We start from the raw sequence: 24,930 nt of genomic DNA, 5'->3' as shown, positions 1-24,930 counted from the left end.
TGGTCTTACTCAAGGTTCTGCTAACAGTTCCCATCTATCCCTGTGGCAGTGAGTGTTTCTGGCTAGTGGCTGCATGGCTATTTGAACGTGGTAAATGAGCTGATTGCTGTACAATAAAATAAAACAGAGCAGATGGGTTTGGTCTGACTGTGAGGGTCCAGTGGCACCTTGTTTCTCTGAGGGATGTAGATTCCTTGCTTGTGCTGACCATTACATCCTTGGTCCCTTCATCACACTTTGACAGTCTTTGTAGTATGCTAGTGCTTTCTTGAGCGTTAGCCCATACTCTTCATTCTCTGCTTGCATTTGGGTAGGCAATCTTAATTATCTACTCTAGCTTTTGGTTTAAATTTAACTAAATGTATTAATTTTTATTCTCCTACAATAACAATCAGAAACCTTTTGTTAGCAGAAGAAATATGAGGCACTAATAACAGAAATACTCCCTAGAGAGCTCAGCGGCTAGTAACGTCTTTCATCAAACAGATGTGTTGTCTTGATGTTCTAGTGCAGGGCTCCCCATCTCAGTTGAGACTGGTATTTTTTTGACCTTCAGCTTTCCCAGGAAGACATTTTTCTGTAACATGAATAATATCTATTTGTAATAAGTTTGTATGCCATGTTAACGATGTGTGCGATATCCTCTTGTTTTGTTGCCACTTTCCATGCTAATTAAAAGTGGATAATAAATACTTCATGAATTTGATCACAGAAGAACAAAGAAAATATTTGGTCTTCTGCTTAATTCCCTTTTGAAGCGACTTTTTTTTTTTATTATTAATCTTATACATTATTCAGTTGTTCCTTTTTGAAGGGAAGCTAAATGCTCCCTCAACTGTTCCTAAGCTGTGATCCTTTCCTGTGTAACAGCTCTTCTACCTAGCAGTTGGTTCCAGAGCTTCTACTAACACTTGTGAAATGAATGATATATATGTATATATATATCTATATATAATATAATCTGTATATGTATATATTTAGGTCTTGGTACCTAACAATTTGGTGCAAAGTTACACATCTTACAGTAGAGTAGCATGTACTTTTTGAACCAGTCAGCTAGTTCTGTGTTTGTGTGAATGAAAAAGCATTAGGCATCTGAGGTCCTTGGAGTTGCAAAGCTCTTGTAGCAATGAAAGCAAGCTGCCTGAAACAATTATTTTAAACATCTACTGACAGTCTTGTGGTGGAACTCTATGCTCCTTTTGGTTTTTTGGGGGGGCTGGTTGGCTCTAGCTTATGTAAAGAAAAATGCTCAAGTTGTTCTGGGCAAGAACAGCAGCCTGAAAGAACCATCAGGGAATGTATTCCTTTTGAGTTTCCCAGTCTTCAGTGAGTTGAACTTGGCTGGTATGATGTAATTTGTCTGGCACCTTAGGTTTTTGCATGCATTGCAAATAGCAGCTCACAGTACTTAATCCTGATTTTTTTTTTTTTTTTTTTAACTACAACTAGCTGTCTTCCAGCTGGACCTCTCTTTTCCTTACTGACATCTGACTTAGTCCACTCAATTTATTATTTTTCTATTGCAACTTCTTAATTGCACACAGAGCTCACTTGTTTGAGGTTTTCTGTTAATGTGTTGCTTTCAGTTGCCCAAGGCTTACCAGAGACAGAAAGAGGCTGTGGTTGCCGTGCTATGGATGGACTGACTGACTTGCAGTACTCAAGAGTTATTGACTGTTGAGGAAATTAGTTGTGACAAAATAGTAGGCTTCTTCTGAAGGTGTGATCAAACAAGACTTGTTTGTAGCCTGGATTTAGTATTCTCAAGAAGCCTACTTGTGTCCCTTGAACTGCTTGAGAAACTTGTACTCATTGGTATTGCAAGCTAATTGAGTAATTCCTTTAGAGGGGGGAAATGAGGTTTCCTGAAAGGGACAGAGGGGTACCATGCACAGTCAGGTACCCACAAGGATGCTGGCAGCTGGGGGCTGCTGGCACACAGACAGCCTTCAGGGCTATACCCTGTCAGCTGGCTCCCAGCTCACCTTGCTGGGACTCACTTTCCTGAGGCTGAGTGGATGTCAGGTAATCTAATAGCTACATTCTCCCTTTGGGTGCTCAGAGCTGACCTTCAGAAAGGAAGGGTTTCTCACCAGGACATTCGCTCCTAGCTGTAACATGGCTGGTGCTGTTGTGCAAGCTCAGGCTGTTTTCTGCAAGGGTAAGGGGAGGCTGGGGCAGGGAAAAGTTCAGGTGGTTTGCCTGGGAAGGACTCAATGCTCACTGAAGCCTCACTTGTGCAAAGTCACTTTGTGAAGAAACAGCTTTTGATTTTTAGGTTAATGTGAACAAATGCACGACGATGTCTTTCTTAGTTTGTACATGACTCTACTTTTTTGTTTTAAGAAATAATGTTATAACAGAAGTTAAAAGTAAAGTGTACTTTAAACATTATGACAAACACTGAACTTTAGTAGAGTTTTGATAAGATTTGAGGTTTTAAGGGGTTCTAACTTTCTGAGTACATCCTGTAGAGTTACTAAAACTGACCAAATTTGTGGTTGGTTATCAGTCTCCTGACCTTTCAGTTTTGAGAAAGAGCGCATTGCTATGGCAGCTCGGGCCATCTGTATGAAAGTTTGAAACCTCACCCTTTAGAAAGCTTGTACTGGAATTTGGTGTTTTTTTTTTTTTTTTTTTTTCTTTTTTGTAGTGTTTCCCATGTGCTGTCTTTAATGTCCTGTGGAGATGAGATCCTTATCCACTTTCTTATTTTTATTGTATGCAAGTGAAGCCTTGGAGCACCTTTATATTTGTTGGTAATTCAGTGTTTTTTGCAATAGCAGTTCAAATAACAGGGAAATGACGTCCTGATTTGTGCTTTAAAAAAAATGTGTATATATATATATTTGCTGGCTGCATTTTGAGAAGTGGAAGCTATGCTGTTAGTGTTGTGAGCCTTCCCGTGCATCTCCCAAGGGCAGCTTCAAGCAGTGCTACCAGTGAATTGCTCTAGTCATGTATATCAAGGTGCAGCTGCTGTTCACAGTCTTAAATGTACCTATGAAAAAAGCTAGGAAGGAGGGCTGTGATGACATTCTTGTGGAGAGACAAGTGTTAGGAGTACTACATCCAAAGAGTTAGCTTTGGAGAGCTGTGTGCCTCTACAGCTTTTCACCAGTAGAGCTGTATTTGTAGAGAAGCTTGTGCTTGTTTAAGTAATTGACAATAAACTAAATGTGGTGCAGCTCTATATCCGTGCTGTTTGGATGCAGAGATTAGTCTAAGTGTCTGCCAACATAGTTCTGCTGGCATAGTGCCTGGTAGCCTCATAACACAAGCACAGTTGCCTATTGCTGACAGATGAAGTGTCATGACAAAAGTAGTGCCTCCTCAGTGTGGGGAAGAAATCTGACTGCAACTGTTTTGATACAGAGTTGTGTAAGCAGAGGGCAGATTAAAGGATAAGGTATGACAAAAGCCAATGCCAGGAAAGCAAAAGGAAAAATAGGTGAAGAAGATATGAACACACTGAGGGGAAGTTCTAAAGTTGACAGCTGTTTGACATAATCTACTTGAATTGCAAACAAACTTAGCAACTTTCTCAAAAGTCTTGGAGTAAACTAGGCCATTGTTGATAAAGGTGCTTGCAGTGCTTGCATACGAACTAAGAAGCAAGACAGCAACGGATCTGCCCCTTGTAGATGAAGGTGAGATTTCTGCAGGGTTCTGTGCTGCAGTGAATGCTTTTGTTGTAGTCATTAGTATGGTCTTTCAGTGTGGTCTTGGGAAAAGGAATAGCAAAAGGATGAAGGCTGTTGATGTTAGATGGTAGTTCAGAATTGTAAAGACAAGGACCTGCAAGGAAATTCAAGAACATGGATGTTGCTGGTGAATCTTCACTTGCCATTCTTGCCTAGTATAGGAAAAACATTGAATCACCAAGGTTGGAAAAGACCCCACCAAGGTCATTCAGCCCAACTGATGGTAAATGTCATTTACCATCATTATTTCCCACTAGGCCATATCCCTTAGTACAACATCCAGATGCTTCTGGAACACCTCCAGGGATTGTGATTCTACTGCCTCCCTGGGCAGCGCATTCCAGCACCTCACCAGTCTTTCTGAGAAGAAATCCTTAACATCCAACCTGAATCTCCCTTGCTGCAACTTGAGGCCATTCCCTCTCATCCTATTGCTAGTTATGCAAGAGAAGAGACTGATTCCCCACCTGACTGCAGCCTCCTTTCAGGTATTTGTAGAGAATGATAAGGTCTCCCCTGAGCCTCCTCCAGACTAAACAATCCCAGCTCCTTCAGCTGCTCCCATAAGACTTGTGTTCCAGACCCTCACCAGCTTCACTGCCCTTCTCTGGTCACGCTCCAGAGAATTTCATATAAGAGCTCTGAGCTGATTGTTGCAACAGAAAACCAGGATTTTAGTGTTTTATGTGAATGATAACATCAGCTCAGCTGCATGATTTCAGGGGAGGATGAGGACTAGTTTATGAAATAGAATAATTATAGGGCTGTTAAATATGTGTACTTCTGAAGCCTACGTGTTTGTTTTCTGAACATAGCTGAAAGCTGGAAGAGTTTATGGGGGAATTTTTGCCATGTCATTGTTCTTAAATAGATATCTGCTAGTAGTTGCTGTTGGGGATGATATGAGTACTTATTAAAAGGTATTCTTAGCCTGATGTGTTCATAGCTAATCTCATGATATCTCTTAAAAAAAAAGCTTAATTGAACTATAGGAGTCAGTCTGTTTCAGCAAATGTGTTTAAGGTACTTCTGCTGTTTCACCTAGCCTGCTGGCCTGGGAAGACCATGTGTGCTGTGTGGTATATGGTACACCTTTGAAGAATAGAAAGTGAGATGATGTTAAATGGAGATGGCAAACGTATCTATAAGGAACAGCAATAGTTGATGTGATTGTCTGTCACCTTTACGTGAAAATGCAGAAAAGCCAGGTTCACTGGGCACTTTGTGCTCTTTTACAAATTGAGGCTACTGGTCTCCTAGAAAATGTCCTGAATGAAGAACAAGTTAACAGTGCATAAGGAAAAAGTTGTATATTTGGCATAGTTAAAATGTTTAGCAAGTCAGAAACAATGCTAACTGTGATATTGTTCAAGAAATGCAGACATCTAAGCTGTAATTGCTGTATGTTCCCAGTTTCTGTAGGTCTTTGGTCCATGCTGTCGTTCTTCTGAGAATGATATGCAAAGGAGATTGTATGGAACTTCTACAGGCAGCTTGTATCTGGATGTAAACCTGAAGTCACAGAATGGGCAAATGTCTGAAACACATGAAAATTAAAAATGAATCAGAAATGTTACTGGAACTCCAACAATTCAGTAATAAATCAAGAATGCTTGGCTTATGGTAGTGTTGCCATTCTGTTTGGTAGCAAATACTCTATTTTTCTGAAGTGGATTGACAGACAGTTGGTTCTCTAGCTTTTCCACAAACTAGGGAATTGAATTGCTGTGATTATGTGCAACCTCCTAAATGCTTAATTGTCAGGAAGATATTGGATTCTTCCTCTCCATGTAACTGTTGAAAAGTACATTTGGATTTTATTTTGAATGTAGGTGTTTAAATTTGGGAGAATTGAGATTCCAATATCTCTTCATATTGAGCCTTACTATCCTGATTGTAGGGATTATATGCTCATGTTATTATGTAGGGATTATATGCTCATTATATGCTTTTTTGTCGGTTCAAACAAAGCAAAGCCAACCTACTTTGGTTAAAATTCTTGTTGGAATACATAAGGAGCTGAATTTCTAGAAATAAATTTAACTGTGTGGCAGCTAACATGAGGACTGTAAAATGGTGCTTTCTAAGTTTCTTGAACCAATGGATTATTCCTGGTGCTTCCTAAACCACTGGGCCTAAGACAGTAGTAATGGTATAGTATTTTCTTGTGTATAATATTGTTTCTGACTTTAAGCTACCGGAAACATCTTTTTTTGTAGGCCATGTTGAAGTATTATTTTGCTGGTGGAAAATGTTATCCATTCTGTCATGCATTTGAGAACACGGGCATTTCATTGTATGCAAGCTTTACAGTGTTCTCAACATTTACTGTTTGTAGTTACTGGGTCTTGATCATGCTTATGGTGATGCTGTGGTGTTAGGAAAACTCTGGCAATTCAGTTTGTGAAATTTTGCTAGGTTAAATAGCTTGGTACAGTGGCATCAAATTGACTTAATAATGTTGCAATTCTCCGGGTATTTTGTGGAACTACTTGGATTGGTTTTGTAAAGTTGGGATTAAAAATGAGTTCACAAAAAGACATGCTTATTGTTAAAAGATGGCATTAAGAGCTTTGTCTGCAGTTAGGTGCTGAAAGTGAGTAAAGAGTTGACAAAGGGTTTCTAGCATCCTTGTTGCTTCACTTCTTTCCTCAGATTCTATTTTGTATTTTTGTTACTTTCAATTAGACAAGACTAAATTTCATATTAGTACAGATACAAAATGCGGTGTGTCATCTTGCTAGTATTTAAATTTCAGTAGATCCATCGTTTCTAAACCACAGTGATGCTTTTCAGAACTTCTGTATACACTAGAGTGAGCCCCAAATATTTGCATGTGAGGTATGCCACTCTTTAGACTGCAGTACTTTTTATTTCTAAAAGCTAACATAGTCTGTTTCTTTTTCAGTGTTATGGCACTTGCCTGTAGACTTTGTAAGTGATGTCTGTTGCATTTTTTCCTCTAGGGTTCGAAATCTGAGAATGGCAGACATCGACAAGTAAGTAAATCTGTAGGTTACTGAGACTGTAACTGGATGTCCTTTACTATGCTTCAGGTAGCCACAATCTCCAGATACTTGAGGGGCAGGGTCTACTACAATGGGATCTTGTCATTATGGCAAGATGTGCAGTTCAGAGCACAGGGGAAGAGCTTGGGTTCTTCATGACCATGGGTTCACTGTGCATAGGTTCATGGGTTCACTGCGTGTAGCTTTTTCTGTGCTTTGCTTGTATTTTGTGGTGCCTGAAGTATTGTTTGTGTGAACCTAATCTCAGTTCTCAAGGCCTGCATGGCTTGGCAAAGAATATGTATAGGGCAGAAGGGGAGTCTTGAACTTGTCCATGCTGATAGGAGCTGAAGGAATTCTTTTGTGAAAAGGAATCTTCAACGTCCTGAAAAGGTGTTAGTTCCATACAGAGTCTGAAAGTTACAGTGACTTTATAAAGGCAAGTTTGTCTTTAGCTATTAAAACTTTCAAGCATCAGCTTTTAATCCACAAAAATCTGTTTGCTTCTACCAATGCAGTCTCTAACTTGAACTCTTTAAACTTGTTGTAGATTAAAAAAGAAAAGCCGCAAACTTTTCAATCCTATTATTAAATATTCCTAACAGCAAAGAACAGTCTGAACTCGATCAGCAAGATATGGAAGATGTTGAAGATGTGGAAGAAGAAGAAACTGGTGAAGATGCCAACAGCAAAGGTAACAGTGAAAAGAAGGCTTTTTAAGTAGCTGCAGAACTGGTTTCTAATCAATGTTAAAAGGATTTTATATTTTAAAGGGAAGTGCTGAATCATAACTACTGATAAACCACTTTCTTTGAGTTCTCAAGCAATGACTTCTTTTCAGCTTTGTGTTTTCTGTTGTCTCAATTGCATTACTCATCTTAGTTGTGGTCAGTAACAGTGCGAGCGGTGCTGGCCACCTGTAAGGACATATAAGTGGAAAAGAGAAGATTGTTGTTATCATCGGATGGTTCCAAATCTAATGGCAGTTAAATGCTTTAAAAAAAAATCAATTGCGTATTTGTATTATCTTGATTATTTCTTAGTAATTTGCTGCTGAATTGTTTGAGACTGGAGTTAAAATGTTGTTACCAGTCTTAGAAATAAGTCCTTCATCCTTTCCCTGAAGAGCAAGTACTCGAAAGAGAAAGTAACAGTTTGTTACAAGAGATGATAGTCTGGATCACTGATAATGCTCCCTTCTGTGATTGCTCAAGCAGAATGGTAACAGTAAAAAAAAATCTCACTAAAAAAAAGTAGAGGCTTTGTATCTGCTGAAAGCGCTTTCAAAACTGGATTGCAAAATTGTGAATAACACAGGGCAGCCAAAGAAAAGCTTTCACTAATTAAATGGTAAGTACTCAAGTGTCCCAAAGGAAACTAGAGATGAGTAATGTGTATTTTTAGTAATTAATCCCAGCAATTGTACATGAGGATCTGAGAGGAGTAATTACGCTATATGAATCTTGGAGAGAAATTGAGTTTTCTAGGTAAGAAACATGTTTCATTGCTAGGGAACTAAAATGATTTGTGAAATGATGTTATCAAGCAATTATTTTGCTAGTTTTCTAGTAATTTTTTGCATGCATAATTTAAGTTTTGCTGATCTTAATCTTTTTTTTCCTTACCTGGTTGATTCTATTTTTAAATGTTTTGAAGTTCTTTCAATAAATGCTTAAGTCAAGCACTCTTGCTTTTGGGGAAAAACCTCACAGGGAACGTTTGCGGACTTGTTCTTGCTGTCCAAGAACTTGCAAAACAGAATATCTGTTAGATTTCAGTTAAAGAGAGTGGGGCTGTTGGTATTGACATGCCACCTGTAACACCGACCTAATATATACATGATACAAACAATAACTGGCAACAGATTCAAATGGCAGTGTTGAGTGGGTTTTTAAATGTAAGACTAATTAATAGGTAGACCAGAGAAAATGTAGATAGCAAGAGGGGTGGTGTTGACTAATGTGGATTAACACATAATTACAGCTTCCACTGCTAAAATATAAACTGCATCCTTTTTTGGATGTCACTTGAAATATAATTTTTTTCAGTATGTAATTTCAGTGCTAGAGCATAAAAGCAGAAGAGAATATTCGTGTAGTTATTCTAGAAAGGGGCATAGAAATAGAGAATCACATTCCAAAAAACGTAACTTCAGGAAGGACTGAAAAGCTCTGCTTTTATTTCAAGGTATCCTTTAAAAGAATGCTATACAAACATAGTAAAAAATACAGAATACTTGTTTGCATACCTGTAAATCTTGAGGATGAGGGAAGAAGGCAAAAAAAACCCACATGATTATAAATGATCATAAATTCTTATTAAAAATGAATTTAAGTTCCTTTCTGCAGGTTACTGAGATGTAGACCTTGAGCTAAAATAAAAGAATTGATGTTACTATGGGTAATGGGAACACTTAGGCTAGCAATTTGTGTTTTCCAAAGTGTACTTCTATCGTATGATTTGAAACAGTTATCCATTAGGGCAAATTACTTTTGAAATATGTAGATAATAGAGATCAAGACTTCAACACTGTTCTGTAATCAACGATATGTCAGACTGAGCTGACTGGATTGCTGTGCTATTCCTTCAGGAAAAAAATAGTTCTAATGAATAATTTATTCTTTTTGCAAGAAATAATATGTAAGCATAGACTTGTAAACCAGTTCTATGCCCAAGTCTGAAACAGTCTTGTTTCTCTCCATTTATCTGAGATGGAATGAAAACTCCAACTCTAGTGATATCTAGTGATAGGGTGGACTTGTTTATAGTAAGGAGCATGGTTTAGTGGGGAAATATTGGTAGTAGGTGGATGGTTGGACTGGATGATTTTGGAGGTCTTTTCCAGTCTTAGTGGTTCTATGGTCCATGCATCTAAAATGGAGACATTTGAAATAATTCTGCCCATGTTTCTTCTTAGAGTAATATAAAGTAAATGTATTATTTTTTCTTAGTATTTAAATCTCTTTCAAACCTAGTCTAGAAGATATGCTTTGCATTTACAGAATTTTCATTTTGATTTTAGCTCGGCAGTTGACTGTGCAGATGATGCAAAATCCTCAGATTCTTGCAGCTCTTCAGGAAAGACTTGATGGTCTGGTAGGAACATCTACAGGATATATAGAGAGGTAAATACTTGTTCTAATTCAGTACGAGCAGAGTGATATAAATGCTTTCACTTTCTCAACAATATTGTCTTTAAAATGATTAATAATCATAAACCACTGCACTGCCTAGGTAGTAGGAAACATATAATCAGGCATTAATGCATTTCAAATTAGAAGGCTTTCTATTTGAGCCCTTTTAAAGAAAAGAATGCAAAAATATTTAGTGTCTGATAATGTTTCATGCAATTGCAAAATGTCATTCTGTCCTGTTTTTATCAGTATATTCCGTGTCATGACATCATGCAGCAGGCTGTTGGTGCAGATGCACACTGCATTGCAGAGCTGTACTTCCTGGTTTCTCTAGCAGCTTCATGTGAATTCTGACTCTCCAAGAGGAAGATACACTGAGATGTACTGCATCATCCCAAGAGCCTCCACGTGATTTCCATCTCTGGGTGATGGGGAAGAGCTCTGTTGTCTTTTCTGGGACACCAGCTGTGAGGGCCTGCTGATAAGGACTCAGACTGATTCTTTCTCTCCTCCAGTTTTATTTTTGTTTCTTTTTGCTTTACTGCTCTTAGTTATTCAGTATTATCTCCTGTTCCTTTTAATAAATCCATTTCTCTTATCTCAATTGGATTTTTTTCTCCTCTTCCTCCCTCTGCGTTTGTCCCAAGGGAGGAGAGAGATGTTGCATGGTTAACCATGACACATACGTACAGACATTTTTCCCGGAATGTGTCCTCAGTTTTGCCTGAATTTGAAACATGGACAAGTATGTGGTCACTTGTGGTCGTGCTATAACCACAAATTGGGGGTGTTGTATCAGTACTTAATGTGGACTCCTTATGCATCAAAATTTGAAACGATCTGTTGCTTACTAAAGTTTTCTGCTCTAACAGATTTATCTAGCTTCTCCATGTAATTTCTAATTGTTTGAACTTTTCACCATGTGCACACGAGTTGTAAAGCACAGAACTATCTCACTGTGATAGGATCCTGTGTCGCTCCTGATGTTAACTGAGATGGCTACTGAATAACAGGATTTGTTCCAGCTACTCCTACCACTTTCCTTTATTACAGCCAGTAGCATAGGAGAAAAGCACAGGCGACTAATAGCCTACCCTAGTAACTACAGGTCTAGGAAGAGCATAGAGTCAAGGGGACTACACAGGTTCTTTACACTGTGTTCTATATGCTGTACAATAAGGCTTTCTATATCTAATACATTTTTTTGACAGATACTAATTTATCTCTACTAATCTTTCGGGTCCTAGATGTAAGAAGTGAACAGAAGTCATAACATGAATTTACTTGGTATTTTCCCTGTCAGCTGTTCTCTAAGATACTGTACCTTTCTTCATATATTCCAAGTCTTGTAGTGCTTTTTCTTGCAAAGCATTGCAGCTTTGCTATACCAAATGCTTGCCAAACTTACAGTAGAAAAATAGCTGGAAAGTGTGTAACTTGAATCTATGCTTCCTTAACATATGCATGCTGATCTAAGCATGCTTTACAGGGACTTCTTATCTGTCTTACCAAATATTGTTTTAAGTTAGTTTGTTTAAAAAAAAAAAAAAAGTCTCACCATTGAGGTGGCACAGAAGTCAGAAGGAATCTGGGTACCTAAAAGATGGTTGTGTGGGCTCTTAAAGAACTAGTGCACAAGCTGGTGGAGAAGCTAAACGTGTTCCAGGAAAAGATTTATCTGTCTGTTTGGGCTTAAAATCTGCAAATTGTTTGGCCACACTCTGATAGCTCACCTTTTTACCTTCACCTGGGTACAATGATTTTAATTTTAAGTTTTCTTTCGTGGATTCTCCTCAGCTGTGAGCTGGAGGTTGGATTCTAGTGTGATTGCAACATTTGCTAGTGACTTGTATTCAGAACAAGTTTTATTTGCCACTATTGTACTTAAGGTAGTCTGGTTCAGATTTCATGATCTCTTTTTGCCATTTTGGATTTGTTTTGCATTAGCTGCTTTTTTCCTGAAACTACTTTTTAAAAAGTATGGGATTTACCAGTGTAGTGGGTGTACAAGTTTTGAAACTTGAACTAGTTGGCACAGACTTGGGGGGGAGGGGAAAAAATTTTCTGGCACTTGTGGAAGATTTCGATTCTCTAATAAAGAGGTTACAATCCTTATTTGGATGTCCTGGAATTGGAATTCCCATGCATATCTTTTTTTCCTCAGTTTTCTAGTGTTGTATGTAGTATGAAACATGTTTTGATACATGTTGGTGAAAGGAGCTGGTTAAGGAGCGGTCAACATGTGCATAGAATGCAGTGTTTGTAACAGTTCTGTCACTGTATTTTTCAGCTTGCCTAAAGTTGTTAAAAGACGTGTGAATGCTCTCAAGAATCTTCAAGTTCAGTGTGCACAGATAGAAGCAAAGTTCTATGAGGAAGTTCATGAGCTGGAAAGAAAATATGCTGCTCTCTATCAGCCCTTATTTGACAAGGTATTCTAATGCTTGTCTGATTTGTACTTAAAAGCTTTAGCTAAACCAAAAGGGAATATAAACTGAAAGCTTATGTATGTTCTGAATTACCTTGGTCTCCAGTGTGCCTGTTCAACTGAATTGACACTATTTCACCATCCGTGTGAATATCAGCTAAGAATAAGCAGAAAAGTTGTCTGTTCCATGGTTAACAAAGTCACTTCAGTATATTAGGCCTCGTTATGTTAACTGAGCAGATGTTAGGTGATGTGGTAACCTTTCTGGAATGCTGGTTCTTCAGTGTGTTATGTATAACATTGTTAACTGCTGGGTCTTTCTAGAGCAAGAAGAAAGCATTCGGTTAAGTAGTTAATGCTTTATGTGAGACTAGAATCAGCAGTTTATTGGTTAGAGTATTGCTAATTGGAATAACTAAAACATAAGTATCTTTGGTTCAATTTTTCAGCGAAGTGAGATCATCAATGCAATCTATGAACCTACAGAGGAAGAATGTGAATGGAAAGCAGATGCTGAAGAAGAAATTTCAGTGAGTATCATAATCAATTCTCACCAATCAATTCTCCACCTTTAGCATGAAACTAGATTCAATAGATAAATACATTTTTTCTCAAAAGGAGAATTTTTGTAACGATTGACTGCGTATTATTAACTACATCCTTCAATCATCTGCATGAAACTTCATGTGTACTATTATCAGCTAAAGACAGTGAACAAACTTGATGGAGGATGGTTTTTAAAGTTTAGAAAAATTAATGTTTTTATTCTATCAAGGAGGAAATGAAAGAGAAAGCCAAGCTTGAAGAAGAAAAAAAAGATGAAGAAAAGGAAGACCCTAAAGGAATTCCTGAATTTTGGCTGACAGTATTTAAGAACGTGGACTTGCTCAGTGATATGGTTCAGGTAGGTAGTAGATCAGATTGCTTTGATGTTGCTTTAGTATTTAATCAAGTGTGCTCTCCAAGGAAGGAGAACAAACACTTACAGTACTTGTCTTCTGGAGAGTAAAATTTGAGCCAGTGTTTGGATGTCATCTGGTCACTTATTCAACTCAGAGCAGAGAGCACTCTGAAATGTCGTCTTATTTTGTTCTTATTTGTTGAAATTACAACTTTGCATAGACAGTCCATTAGTAAGATATATAGGAGTATTTGCATGAAATATGTACTATTGCTAAAATTTGTATTTAGTTTGCATGAGATTTAAGCTGTGAGCTGCAGTGAAAACTGAGCTGCTGTTGTTGCCATCTGCTGGTCATGTTCATGGAACAAAATATTTCAGTACTTGGACAAGGTTCTTGTTGAGATTCATTGGTTCTAAATATACCTTTTCATCTCTGCCGTGTCTTAATTCTGCGTACAAATCTTATGAAAATTTCATTAACATTTTATTTACAGGAACATGATGAACCTATCCTGAAACACTTAAAAGATATAAAAGTGAAGTTCTCAGAAGCTGGACAGCCTATGGTTAGTTTAATTTACTAAACAAGAGTTCTGCATTATCTTAAGGCTTGTATTTGTGTATCAACAACACGGTCTGTTATAAGCAGTTGTCTTATGGCAATCCTGAGAAATGTGTAGCTAGCTTCTTGTCCCGTGTAAAACAGTACAGAGACTAATTCTGAAGTACCATCTGTATGAATTCAAACTTAACGTTTGGATTTTAATGAGTTAATAACTTGACCTTAGTATTTGATTAGTTCATTTTACCTTTAAAGTTTGAGAATTTGAGGCACTTTTTGTATAACTACTATAAGAGAATATAATTTCCTTTCTAGAGACCAAATAACTTGCAAAGATAAAAATAGTGTATCTCTATAATCAGGAAAGTAGCACCAGGAAGTCTGTATGTGATGTGAGATCTTGTGCTCATTTCTTAACGTACTGCTTGAACCAGTGACATGAGATCAGCATAGTAAGTGTAAGCATCTGAATATTTACTACACAATATAGGCAGCAAATGCTAGGATAAGTTGTGCATGCACCACTTCAGAGTTGGTAGAGATGGACATATTCATTTGCATGTTTATTTTTGATTTTGATCTTCAAGTATTTAGCAATCTAGCAACGCATACTTTTAATTTCTAATGTTGTCTCTTTGCAATTCTTTCTTAAGAGTTTCACATTAGAATTTCACTTTGAACCAAATGACTACTTCACAAATGAAGTGTTGACGAAGACGTATAGAATGAGATCAGAGCCAGATGATTCTGATCCCTTTTCCTTTGATGGACCAGAAATCATGGGTTGTACAGGGTAAGTGCTAATGAATAGCCACAAGGTAATGTAACGGTTTCTTCCTCATTATCCAAGAGTAAGCTTTTAATTACCTAGTGAATTGTAACTAGCTAGGCTCAAGTTTGAGGTTAAAACTTATTGAAAACTGCCATCTTTTAACTTCCCATTAGTTTGAAACATCTGACTCCATTCCTCATGTATCCACCTAGTGCTAATTTCAGTTTTTTATCATGTAATATAGAAATATGAAAAAACTATATATTTTGTAATCTAAACATTGATGCAATTTGTAAGTTCATAAATAGCATCTATATATACATACAGTTAAATTTAATACTCTTTGCAAATTGTGTTCTGCAACAACTGAAGCTGAATTGGAAGCTGGATAGTATTCTTCTAGTAGAAGTAGAGAACAGTCATATCGAAGTCCAATTTTCTCATGATTTTGAAGATGTCACATTTGGTGGTCTCTTCTGTTCTAAATTAGCTATAATTCCTTAGATTATTCAGTCTGTTCTGCACATATCCATTGTGAACACTCTTCTGAGCAGTAACAACTAGAGTATCTCACTGTCACTTCGGGCTGGTTTTACCCATGCAGTACTGTGCTCTTACTGATACTGACTGATGCTTTCCCCTTTGTTTCCCAGTCACTTAATGTAATACCTTGCTACAAATGTCCTGTAGGAATTAGTCTGCTTGAGTACATTTGATCAAACTCCCATAATTCGGACTGTTACTGAAGAGCATATCTCCTGGCAGAGGTGCCTGTGAGATGATTCTGCCTTTCTGAAAATGATTTATGCAGAGCAATGACTGGGAATGTTAAGACAGCAACTTCTTATCCTTAAACAACTCACCTCTTTCCTTTGAATCTGTAAAAGATCTAGTCAAGAAATGCCTTCACCTTTATTTTTGTGACTGCATTTACCTTTTCCCAGAATACAGTGTCAGTCAAGCCTGTGGGTATGATTCTTTCTCTGTAAACAGCAAATAACCTTGATATTTCATGCTCAGTGTATTCCTTAAAACTGTGAGTTTCTGTAAGTATTGGTAGAAAGCGGAGATGTTCTAAGCTACAACCTTTCTTCTTTCTTCCCCAGCTGCCAAATAGACTGGAAAAAAGGCAAGAATGTTACTTTGAAAACAATTAAAAAGAAGCAGAAACACAAGGGTCGTGGAACAGTTAGAACAGTGACAAAAACTGTTTCCAATGACTCCTTCTTTAACTTCTTTAGTCCTCCTGAAGGTAAATAAAATATTTGTGTATTTACATTAACTTTAAATGTAGTATATAATTCATTCACTTATTTCCTTTCTTTCTTCTTTTTTTTTTCCTCACAGTTCCTGAAAGTGGAGACCTGGTAAGTTGAGTTGTCTTATCAGAAGAGTTTGGGGGTGAGGGAATCACCAGTGAAAGGCACTTATATACAGTGTGCTTTCTGAGATTTGTTTGGGAATTTAAATTGTTTCAGTTTTAACTTAACTTGGGAACGTTTGTGATAAATAGATAAATAGTCTTTCTTTGTTAGAACGATGGTAAAGTCCAGTTCATTTCACTTTAACAGCTTATTGTGGCAGAGAACATTTTTTAGGTGTGCAAATGCTGTACATTGGGGTGATCAATGAGAATCATGAAGATACTTAGAAAGTTTAACCTGGTTAGTATTTAGTTCTTAATGCTGTGCATGCAAACTGAAAATCTATGGGTGATATTACATTTAAGTAGAAAAATGGTTTAAGTTATGTAGAGCAAGAAGGAAACTTAAACTCCAGGGCTTTGTATGGCTAAGTTTGCTGAAGCAGCAAACTCTGAACTCCATAATGTGTGTAAATGCTTGAAGTATAAAAGTTGATCTCACAGTCTCAATTCTATAATTGCCTTGAACCAAAAACTCATGAGATGGGGATTTGTGTAAATCTGTCCACATCAAAATTTGTACAGCTTGTGTCAAATGTATTTATTGTAATGTAATGTATTACATTAATGTATTATTATTACAGTATTGTTTAATGTAATGTTTATGTTTTAATGTAATGTAATGTTTTAATGTTTAATGTAATACATTACAGTAATGTATTAAATATAAATTGCAGTCAAATGTGATTATCAACTTATGATTTAGAACATTAAATTGTTTTATGCAGGATGATGATGCTGAGGCAATCCTTGCTGCAGACTTTGAGATAGGTCATTTCTTACGTGAACGTATTGTCCCCCGATCAGTATTGTACTTCACAGGAGAAGCTATTGAAGATGATGATGATGATGTAAGTAATGTCCTTCTGTGCTAAAAGCCTCTATATACTGTTGCTTGTTTTTTGTTAACTTCTGACTCCTAAAGTTACTGTTAGTATCCTTAGAATGGGAGGTATTAACTTTAGTTTCAGATAGACTTCCTAGGATGTTATGTAAAGAACAGCATGAAGGTAATTAATCTTCCAAGTACTGAATTCAGAGTTCTGTGGCAAAAGTACTAATAGATGACCACTTAAAGTGATGTCTGAATAAAAGTTTGTGTACAAGTCATTCCTAGAGTGATGTACACAATACTTGGATAGAAAAATGAGCTGCTAGAGAACAAATCAGTCTACTTATGTAGCTGGTCAGCCTGTTTATTATACCTACATGGCTACTAAGTTCTTGAGCTTCAGACTTTCAGGAGGGCTTTTTAGAAAATGGGAGCAAATTTTTTTTTTGAAAGCAGGTTCTTCAAAAGCATTCAATGCATTAAAGAAGCTAAAGCTGAAAAACAAGCTGCAGAACCCAAGAACTTGACAAATTTACTAAATCTATTGAGTTGATTCAGCTAAGCTAGGTCAACCATTGAGCTGAATTTTTAGAATTTAGAATGGTAACCTTTAGTCCAGTACTGTGGCAGTTGATGGGTAGAAGATGGAAGTGACTGTATGGACTGCTTTGTAGTTCAAGACACTTTGTTGGACAGAGGTATTACCAGTTCAGTAATCTCTTCCAGTGTTGTATGTAAGGAATGCAAGGCAGGAAGTGTTCTCTGCCTGAGCATAGTTTGAGATTGAATGTTACTCATTCTGATTCATAAAGCTATTTCTAATCAGTCAAATATAGGATGTTCTCTTAAAGCATAGTACTGTGTGTATGGTTTCTGGCATCAACTTAAGTTATCTTACATGAACTGATGTCTGTAATGACTACGTTTATGACAGTCAAAACTATTTCTTTCTTTCTTAGTATGATGAAGAGGGTGAAGAAGCAGATGATGAGGTAAGTTGACAGATTGCTTTGATTTAAATATCTTCTCTCCTGTAGCCTGTGTAGAATAAGTTCCATTATTTTTTTAAATCCTGTGAAAGCAAGTTTAAATTATACTTATGAATGTAAGATGCAACAGCTTGTATTCTGTGATCCAGAGCGAATATTACAAACAAAACAGCAAGAAAAATAATACTACAAATCAAATTGTAACTGATGTCGAAAAATGTGCTGTAGAGGGTCAGTATGCATAAATTGAAGTGGTAGTGAAAGTATTTCAGAGTAGAACTTCATCAGAGTTCTTGAGGATGGCTTGGGAAGCTGAATGTGGATAAGCCAGTGAAATATGAACAACTGTTTTCTTTCAGGAGGGGGAAGAAGAAGCAGATGAAGAAAATGATCCTGATTTTGACCCAAAAGTAAGAAATTAAGAGAATGTTTCACAAGAGAAAGTGTGCATGTGCATTCATATTCCTGTTATTTAATGAAGGTTAAATATCAAGTTTTAGTTGAAACATTTAATAGCTCTTACAGTAAGTGTTTTTTGGCTGAGACTTTTGGTTCTAGTTCTGATGGTCTAATACGTGTAAGGCAACTTCTTTTTTTTGTTTGTTTTTTGAAGTTCCTTCACTAAGAAACTTTCTGTGAAGTGACATTTTACTTTGAATGCTGAAATCTATCAAGCTCAGTTTTTTGTTAATTTGGAGCAGATTCCTGGCTTAGTTCAGTAATGTAAGTGTTCTTTACTAGTAATCAGAAAAGTACAAGTAATAAACGCTCAGTTTTGGGGAACTTGCCATAATCTGGTTTTTGTACTGTGCTGGAGTGGGTTTTTTTTTTTCTTTTTTTTCCTCAAGTGAGATGATAGTGAGCCTGTATTTCTTGAGGCTACATATGTCAAACTTCAGGAATGCATCTACAACCAAGCACTTGAATGTGGGCAACTAAGAGCAATGTGCAGCTGTGTTTCATGTTTAACGGTCAGAGTAAACGAGTAGTTAAGCTCAGTTCACTGGAAAAGTGATTGTGAGCAACTAAATTCTGAGCTTTCTCTTAGCTGAGGGGAAGGCATCCTTAACCAGCTGAAAGCATCTGATGGTCAAGGGAAAGCTATAGTCAGAAAGTCAAGCTAAGTTGAAAGTGTGCTACAAAATATCCTTCCCATTTCTAATCTAGAGGCGGTATATTTTTCAGTAGGAATACTTCTATCTGAAAGTAGTAGTACCATAGTTCTAGCATTGTACTGGAAAAGATGTGGGCTATGGAACTACTAATAACAATGTATGACTTTGTTGGAGGTGTTTCATCTGCAGTAGAGTATTCCAGTTCAATATAGTTCTGGAATCAAAATGAAACTGCTGCAAACTGGGTGTCTGATTTCTAACACTTCAACTGTTTTTGCAAGTTGTATCACTGAGGGCAAGATTGTATGCTCAGTTTCAGAGAGAACTGCTGTAGGCTTGTAGAGAGGTAGACAGTAGTGGTACTATGCTGTTTTGGAAAGAATAGATAATCATAAGTTAATCACAGACTGGAAACTAGATGAGTTCATGAAAGCACTGCAGTCTGAAAATAGCAATCAACAAAAACTTGCAACTCTTCACCCTCAAAAGCCCTTTCAATAAATTCCCATGTTACTGTGAGGTATTGCTGATTGCCTGCTTCACTGCAGAAGAGTTTGTAATATCTACTTGAAAATTTTCTAGCAACTGTAATTTATTTCAAAAAATCTTTCCTGAGTGTTAAGAGCATACCTTGATTTTTGTTTCATTGCGCTCCTGTACGTTGGATCTGAAGTAAGGCTGTGCCCTTGTCAATCAAAATGAAGGCTGTGGGTTTTTTTGCTTCAAACTGTTTAGAAGGTGTGGATGTCTCTGTGCCAGTGTTTGATACAACTTATTGCCCTTTGTCTAGTTTCAGTGTCATTCAGAGTATGACCATCGTGCTTGATTCTGAACAGATTTTTATTCTCAATGCGCATACACAAAAAAAAGTGTTGTGAATGTTAGCACATGTAAAGGTACTAGTAATATTGGACAGTTAGCTCAGTTGAAGAGATGCAAGAAAAGTCTGACTGCTGGAAGTTGACGAAGTATGTTAACGATTTGAATAATTCCTGAAGTATTGACATCTGTAAGCTGATATTTCCTTTTTTTTTTTCCCCCTCAACAGAAGGATCAAAACCCAGCAGAATGCAAGCAGCAGTGAAGCAGTGTGTATGTGGCCTTGAGGATTACCTGCACTGTAATAGCCTAAACACAACTATTAGTTACTTACAGCCTTATGTTTTGTATCTTGGTAGAATTAAGTAACCAATTTGTTAAAAAATGGAATCAAACACATAAGAACCAGTTTAAAATGTAGGTTCAATCTACCTAACATTTTAACAGTATAATTTTCTGCCAATATGTAGAATGCAGTAAATCCCCTAAAGCATGAATGTTAATTCATTGCTACATAGTTTGGTTCTTGTGAAGTCTTTGTCATGTAGCTATTAGACTGCAGCTGTGAAGATTATCAGAACTGTTAACTGAGACCAATATTTGTTTAGAGAAAGCTCTCTCCTGAAGAACCAACCAAAGTATTTTTTCAGCCCAGTAGTCTGAACGGGTTTAAGTCTGCTTGCACTAGCTGTGCCTTCATTACTTTGTTATAGAAATGGCAGTGACTTGTACTAACTAGGAGATGATGATGCGTTTTGAATTTGACTACTTGAGAAGACTAGTATAACTTGTTTAATTTCCAATGAGACCACATTAAACATTCATACCTGTCAGCTTGTTTATGCTATGGGTTTTGTATTTTATGTGACATAGTGATCTACAAAAGAAACCTAGCCATCATATTAAGGTTATTGTTTACCACGGGGTGTGAATAAAACCTAGTATTTTCAGAAGCTAGTCTTGTTTTATTATGGTGTGTTTTGCATGTGTAAACTGATAAGGCGTATCTCATGCTGCAGTTAGTTCACTGTGCTAAAACTGAAATTGGGAATTATTGAAAAGTTCTACAGCATCTTAAAAACAGTAGTTTGGATAGATATTGATCCATATTTTTTACTTGCAGTGTGATACCTGTGAATCTGATCTACATGTTTCAGTGGTTGGTCAACACTGCCATTTAGAGAAGACAATTGTTCTTAGAAGTGGGGCTAGATCTAATGAAGGACTTGGATATTGCCATGCCTGATTCTAATAGAGAATTGGAATATTGGCATGAAATCTGGAGTGAAGAAAGTAGTGTGGATTTCCAGCCTGCGTAGACAGAGCTATGTTGTCCTGAACAAAATCTACTTTGTAACCTAACAGACTGCTAGAACATCTGGCTGTATTCTAATTTGAACTTGGTGTTAAACATCTACAGAGGAGGAACCAGACCCCAAGGAGTTCTTCCTTCCTCACCTAATGTTCTGTTCACTTTGTTTGCATGATTTGATTCATTTGTTGTCTATCCTGGATGCTCTCTGTCAGCTGAACCATGTGCTAGACCTGTCTTATTAGTTTTGTCTCTATGTGTTCTCAGTGTGAATTTAAATGCATTCAGATTGAGGAGATTATTAACTGATATCTTTCATGCAAGTTATTCCAGTCTAAAGGACACTCATGTACTCTAGATTCTTGTTCATTACGTAGCTGTAGAAGTTCTGACTTAAACAAGTATGCAGATAACTTTTTGAAGAATGGGAAGGTCCTCAGGACAGTGAAGTGTCCAGCTAGCTGTGGATGTGTTTCTGCAGTAGCTACTCTTTGCCACTAATATAATGAGGTAGGCATAAAGAGTTAAGGGACTGAGAAGAGCAGGGTGAGCAAGAAGCAAACTGCTATGTCAGGATGAAGTTGTGGAGGCCATGTTAATCTTGCAAGTTTCTTGCTTAGAGGATAGGTAATATGTAATGAAGCTTATCTCAAGTGCTCTTCTTAATCCTCAGCCCCTTTGAAAGGAGGATGGTCTAGTGTGCTCAAAACTGTTATTTTATTTTATTCCTTGGTGTCTTGAATACTATGGTGATTAATTACAGAATCCTTGTCAGATGTCATCTTTCTCCTCACCAGATACCTATGGGAAAAGGAACCCTTGTTATCTGTAGCTGTATAGAAAACAAATGCGAAAGCTGTGCTTTTAGATGTTTTTCTGATAACCTATACATCATAGCATAGGAAAATATAATAATAGGAGGCGAACAACAGTATCTCTAGTTGTTGTGTCTTAAAGTAGATGTGGTTGTGGTCTTGTGATAACATTAGTCCTGATAGAATGTGCTTATCCTTTGAGACACTGGTGCTGCCAGGTGTTTCACTTGGCTATCTTTGTCTCTTTGAATGTCTCCCAGGATCAAGTGAAAACCAACTACTGGTTGTTTCAGCTTGAACTTCAGGGTAGGCAGAGACCAAACTGATATTTAGCAGTTACTAAGGAAGGGCTTTGGGATTCATACTTCTAGACCAAAGTATCTAAAGTCCTTACTTAAATCCAGCCCATTTTTCTAACAGTATCTGGCAACAGTCTCCCAGGTGGAGAAAGTGCTGTAGGAAGTCCTCCAGCACACTTCAAGCTGTTGTTCATATGAAATGTGGCTTGTATTTAAATTGTTTTCTTATTTGATATCTTATGCAATATGATACAGTATTTGGAAAGAGGAGTTGTTAAATGTTAAGGATCATCCATGGATTGCAAAATCCAGAACTATGAATGCGTGTCTGTGGGCAGATTCTGGTAAGCTGTCTCTAGACTGGCTAGCTAGTGCTTGGGCTCAAGTTGAGGTGCCAGTCCCTGAGGTATTGGTTTGTTAACTGTGTTGATGCTTCACACAGTTTCATGATCAACAACACTCCTCTTGAGCAGTTCTGAAAGGCAATATGGAGCAGGAACGTTAAACTTTCTGCAATGATTGTGACTCGTTCTTGTCACTTCCTGTGGATTTATACCAGCTGTAGAGAATCTATTTATTTAGTATTTCAGGAATTACCTTGTTACCTAACTATTTCAGGTTAGGAAAATGTGTCACCAGAAACTGAATTTCTTGATGAGTTGTTGCAATAGTACACTAGAACTTCAATGAGGGTTTTCTGTCTAGTTCTAATCGCTAAGCAAGCTGCTGCTCGTTGTTTCTATACTTCTGGCAACTGTAAGTTACTCTGAAGGATCTGACTTTTCTTACTGAACTTTTCTATAACTAGCATGATAAGCTTAGATTTCTTAATTGGATTATTGGAACCAGTGTTTCCCAAGCTATATAGCAAGTAGCTTAACTTTTTAAGGTTTTAATTGCTAAGTGAAAAAAACACAACAGAATGTAAGAAACTGCAGGAGTGTAACATATTCATCTTTGCCTTCAAGCTGATATTTAAACTTCCTCTCTGTTGAGTCCCATTGTTGTAGACTTTGTTCATCAATTAGTAGAGCATGAGAGCTAATCATCAGTTTGTATGTCTAACGGTAATTTTTCTATTCAGAAATGTCTGTGCAGTGGTTGTTTCTCAGATACCTTGTGTTAGATGGGAGAACTGCACTGTGTTCTTCTCAGTGACAAAAATGCTGTACTTGGTATGCATTGGGCAGTCTGATAATTAAGGCATTTCTTTATATGATGGCTTTGATGGCCAGCTGGTTGGAGCTTGAGCTGTGCATGTTTCTGAGGAGATGGATTTAGTTCTACAGCAGTTCCTGCTTCATTCTGTGCTAACGTAGCTACTTTCAGTTAGGGTACAACCCTGTCAAAATCTTTTCTTGTACAGGCTAGTTAAATGTTTGCCACTCACCCAGCCTTTGCTTTCACTTCTGAACTGCTCAGTTCTGTTCATGATGCACAGATTCTCAAACTTTGAAGAAGACGTCAAAGTAGTGACTTCTACTTTCTAATGCTTACCCAAAGCAAATAAATCCATTTGTTAGAGTGGGAAGTCCCACTTTTGTGCCCTCTCAGATCAAGAATTGGAAGCTTGTCTGCATAACCGAGTGAAGTGATAGTTCCACATTCGTCACTTATTAAATGTTCTGTTGGACATGTTAGCCTTCTGCATCCTTCAGCTCTGGCAGGAAAACTAGAACAAGCAGCGCAGGGCAGCATGGAGCACACCAAGCAAAAGATAAAGCTGCTCTGCATTTGCATCTCCTTATGTACACTACAAGTGGGTGTGCATAGAGTGTGAGGGTTTGGCAGAAGAGCTTTTTTGTTTTAATAAATATCTAACCTAAATACCTAAATACGGTGTGCTGAGATGGGAAGAGTGGTCTCTTCTGCTTCCTCCTTTATTTAGCTGTTGTTTGAAGTACTTTTTTATGTTCAAGTAAGTGTTGCAACTTTACACCCAAGCTTGATGTTTAATCCTAGTGTTAATGAAAAGCAGACTTTGTTCTAAATGCACGGCACATTTTACCCAGTGCTAGGTGCTCAAATCTGAGACTCTTCATGTCACTTAAACCTCTTACAATCTGGTTTTGCTCTCTAATATGTGTTTTACCACTTTGTGACATGTTTGGAAGTCAGCTGACTGTGGATTGGAAGGGGCTCTGGAAAAGTCAGGCCTGAGCAGCTGCAGTGCTGGTGATCTGTGTCTAGATACTGCTATGGGTTGTAAGGAATGTGAAGGCCTGAGGCAATACAGTGAATAGTTTTGGTCAATATTTTATCAGTTTGTGAACTCTGTAAGGCGTGCACAGGTATCAGTGAGATGGAATTCGTAAGAGATTGCCACCAGATTCCACACTCAGTGCTCCAAGTGTTCTGTTAGCAGGAAGTTCCTGGAAGATAACTTGGAGATGGTAAAGGTCAGAAAAAAAGCTCCCAAGTAACCACTTATTGTCTAATCGTTTTAGTGGCATACTGCTACACTTCATCTGTCACGTGTTTCTCAACAGTAGGCTATTCTGTCTTCCTTCCATTTAGCAGTGTCTGGCTCATGCTGCTTTTAGGTTTCCCTTTTTGCTGCTGTAGCTATTTACTTCTGTGTAATAGAAGGAATGATGTTGAGGGTTATCGCTCCATGTGCATTTCACATCCTTCTAAAATTAAGAGTTGATAGTTGATACAGTGCTGCTGCTCTCTGCAGTTCTGTTATCCAGGAGAACACTAAAATTACAGGCTGCTTAGTCTTTCACAGTGACTTCCCAAAACAGTTTTTATCTTGCCTGAGGGTTAAAAAAAAACAAAACCAACACAGCACCATGCTTTAAAGAATAA

The 24,930-nt window shown here is 37.4% G+C and overlaps 1 protein-coding gene across 2 annotated transcripts in view; it reads left to right on the top strand.

Moving 5' to 3' along the window:
- NAP1L1 (nucleosome assembly protein 1 like 1) overlaps positions 1-24,930 on the top strand; it is a 31,956-nt gene extending 7,026 nt beyond the window's left edge. Inside the window, exons 2-15 of one of the 2 annotated variants that reach the window (XM_048938536.1) lie at positions 6,674-6,706; positions 7,321-7,409; positions 9,738-9,840; positions 12,140-12,281; positions 12,727-12,807; positions 13,056-13,181; positions 13,676-13,747; positions 14,397-14,536; positions 15,622-15,767; positions 15,863-15,882; positions 16,667-16,789; positions 17,730-17,762; positions 18,119-18,169; positions 19,923-24,930. In XM_048938536.1, coding sequence (XP_048794493.1) covers positions 6,690-6,706; positions 7,321-7,409; positions 9,738-9,840; positions 12,140-12,281; positions 12,727-12,807; positions 13,056-13,181; positions 13,676-13,747; positions 14,397-14,536; positions 15,622-15,767; positions 15,863-15,882; positions 16,667-16,789; positions 17,730-17,762; positions 18,119-18,169; positions 19,923-19,958 — 1,179 coding nt within the window. In that variant the 5' untranslated portion in view covers positions 6,674-6,689 and the 3' untranslated portion in view covers positions 19,959-24,930. Of the gene's footprint in view, positions 1-6,673; positions 6,707-7,320; positions 7,410-9,737; positions 9,841-12,139; positions 12,282-12,726; positions 12,808-13,052; positions 13,182-13,675; positions 13,748-14,396; positions 14,537-15,621; positions 15,768-15,862; positions 15,883-16,666; positions 16,790-17,729; positions 17,763-18,118; positions 18,170-19,922 lie in introns of both variants that reach the window. The other variant, XM_048938531.1, reaches the window with a different exon arrangement.

The sequence above is a fragment of the Lagopus muta genome, chromosome 1 (genome assembly GCF_023343835.1).
Source record: "Lagopus muta isolate bLagMut1 chromosome 1, bLagMut1 primary, whole genome shotgun sequence".
NCBI lineage: Eukaryota > Metazoa > Chordata > Aves > Galliformes > Phasianidae > Lagopus > Lagopus muta.
The sequence above is the reverse complement of the archived record's forward strand: the minus strand, read 5'-3'. Positions and strand labels throughout refer to the sequence as shown.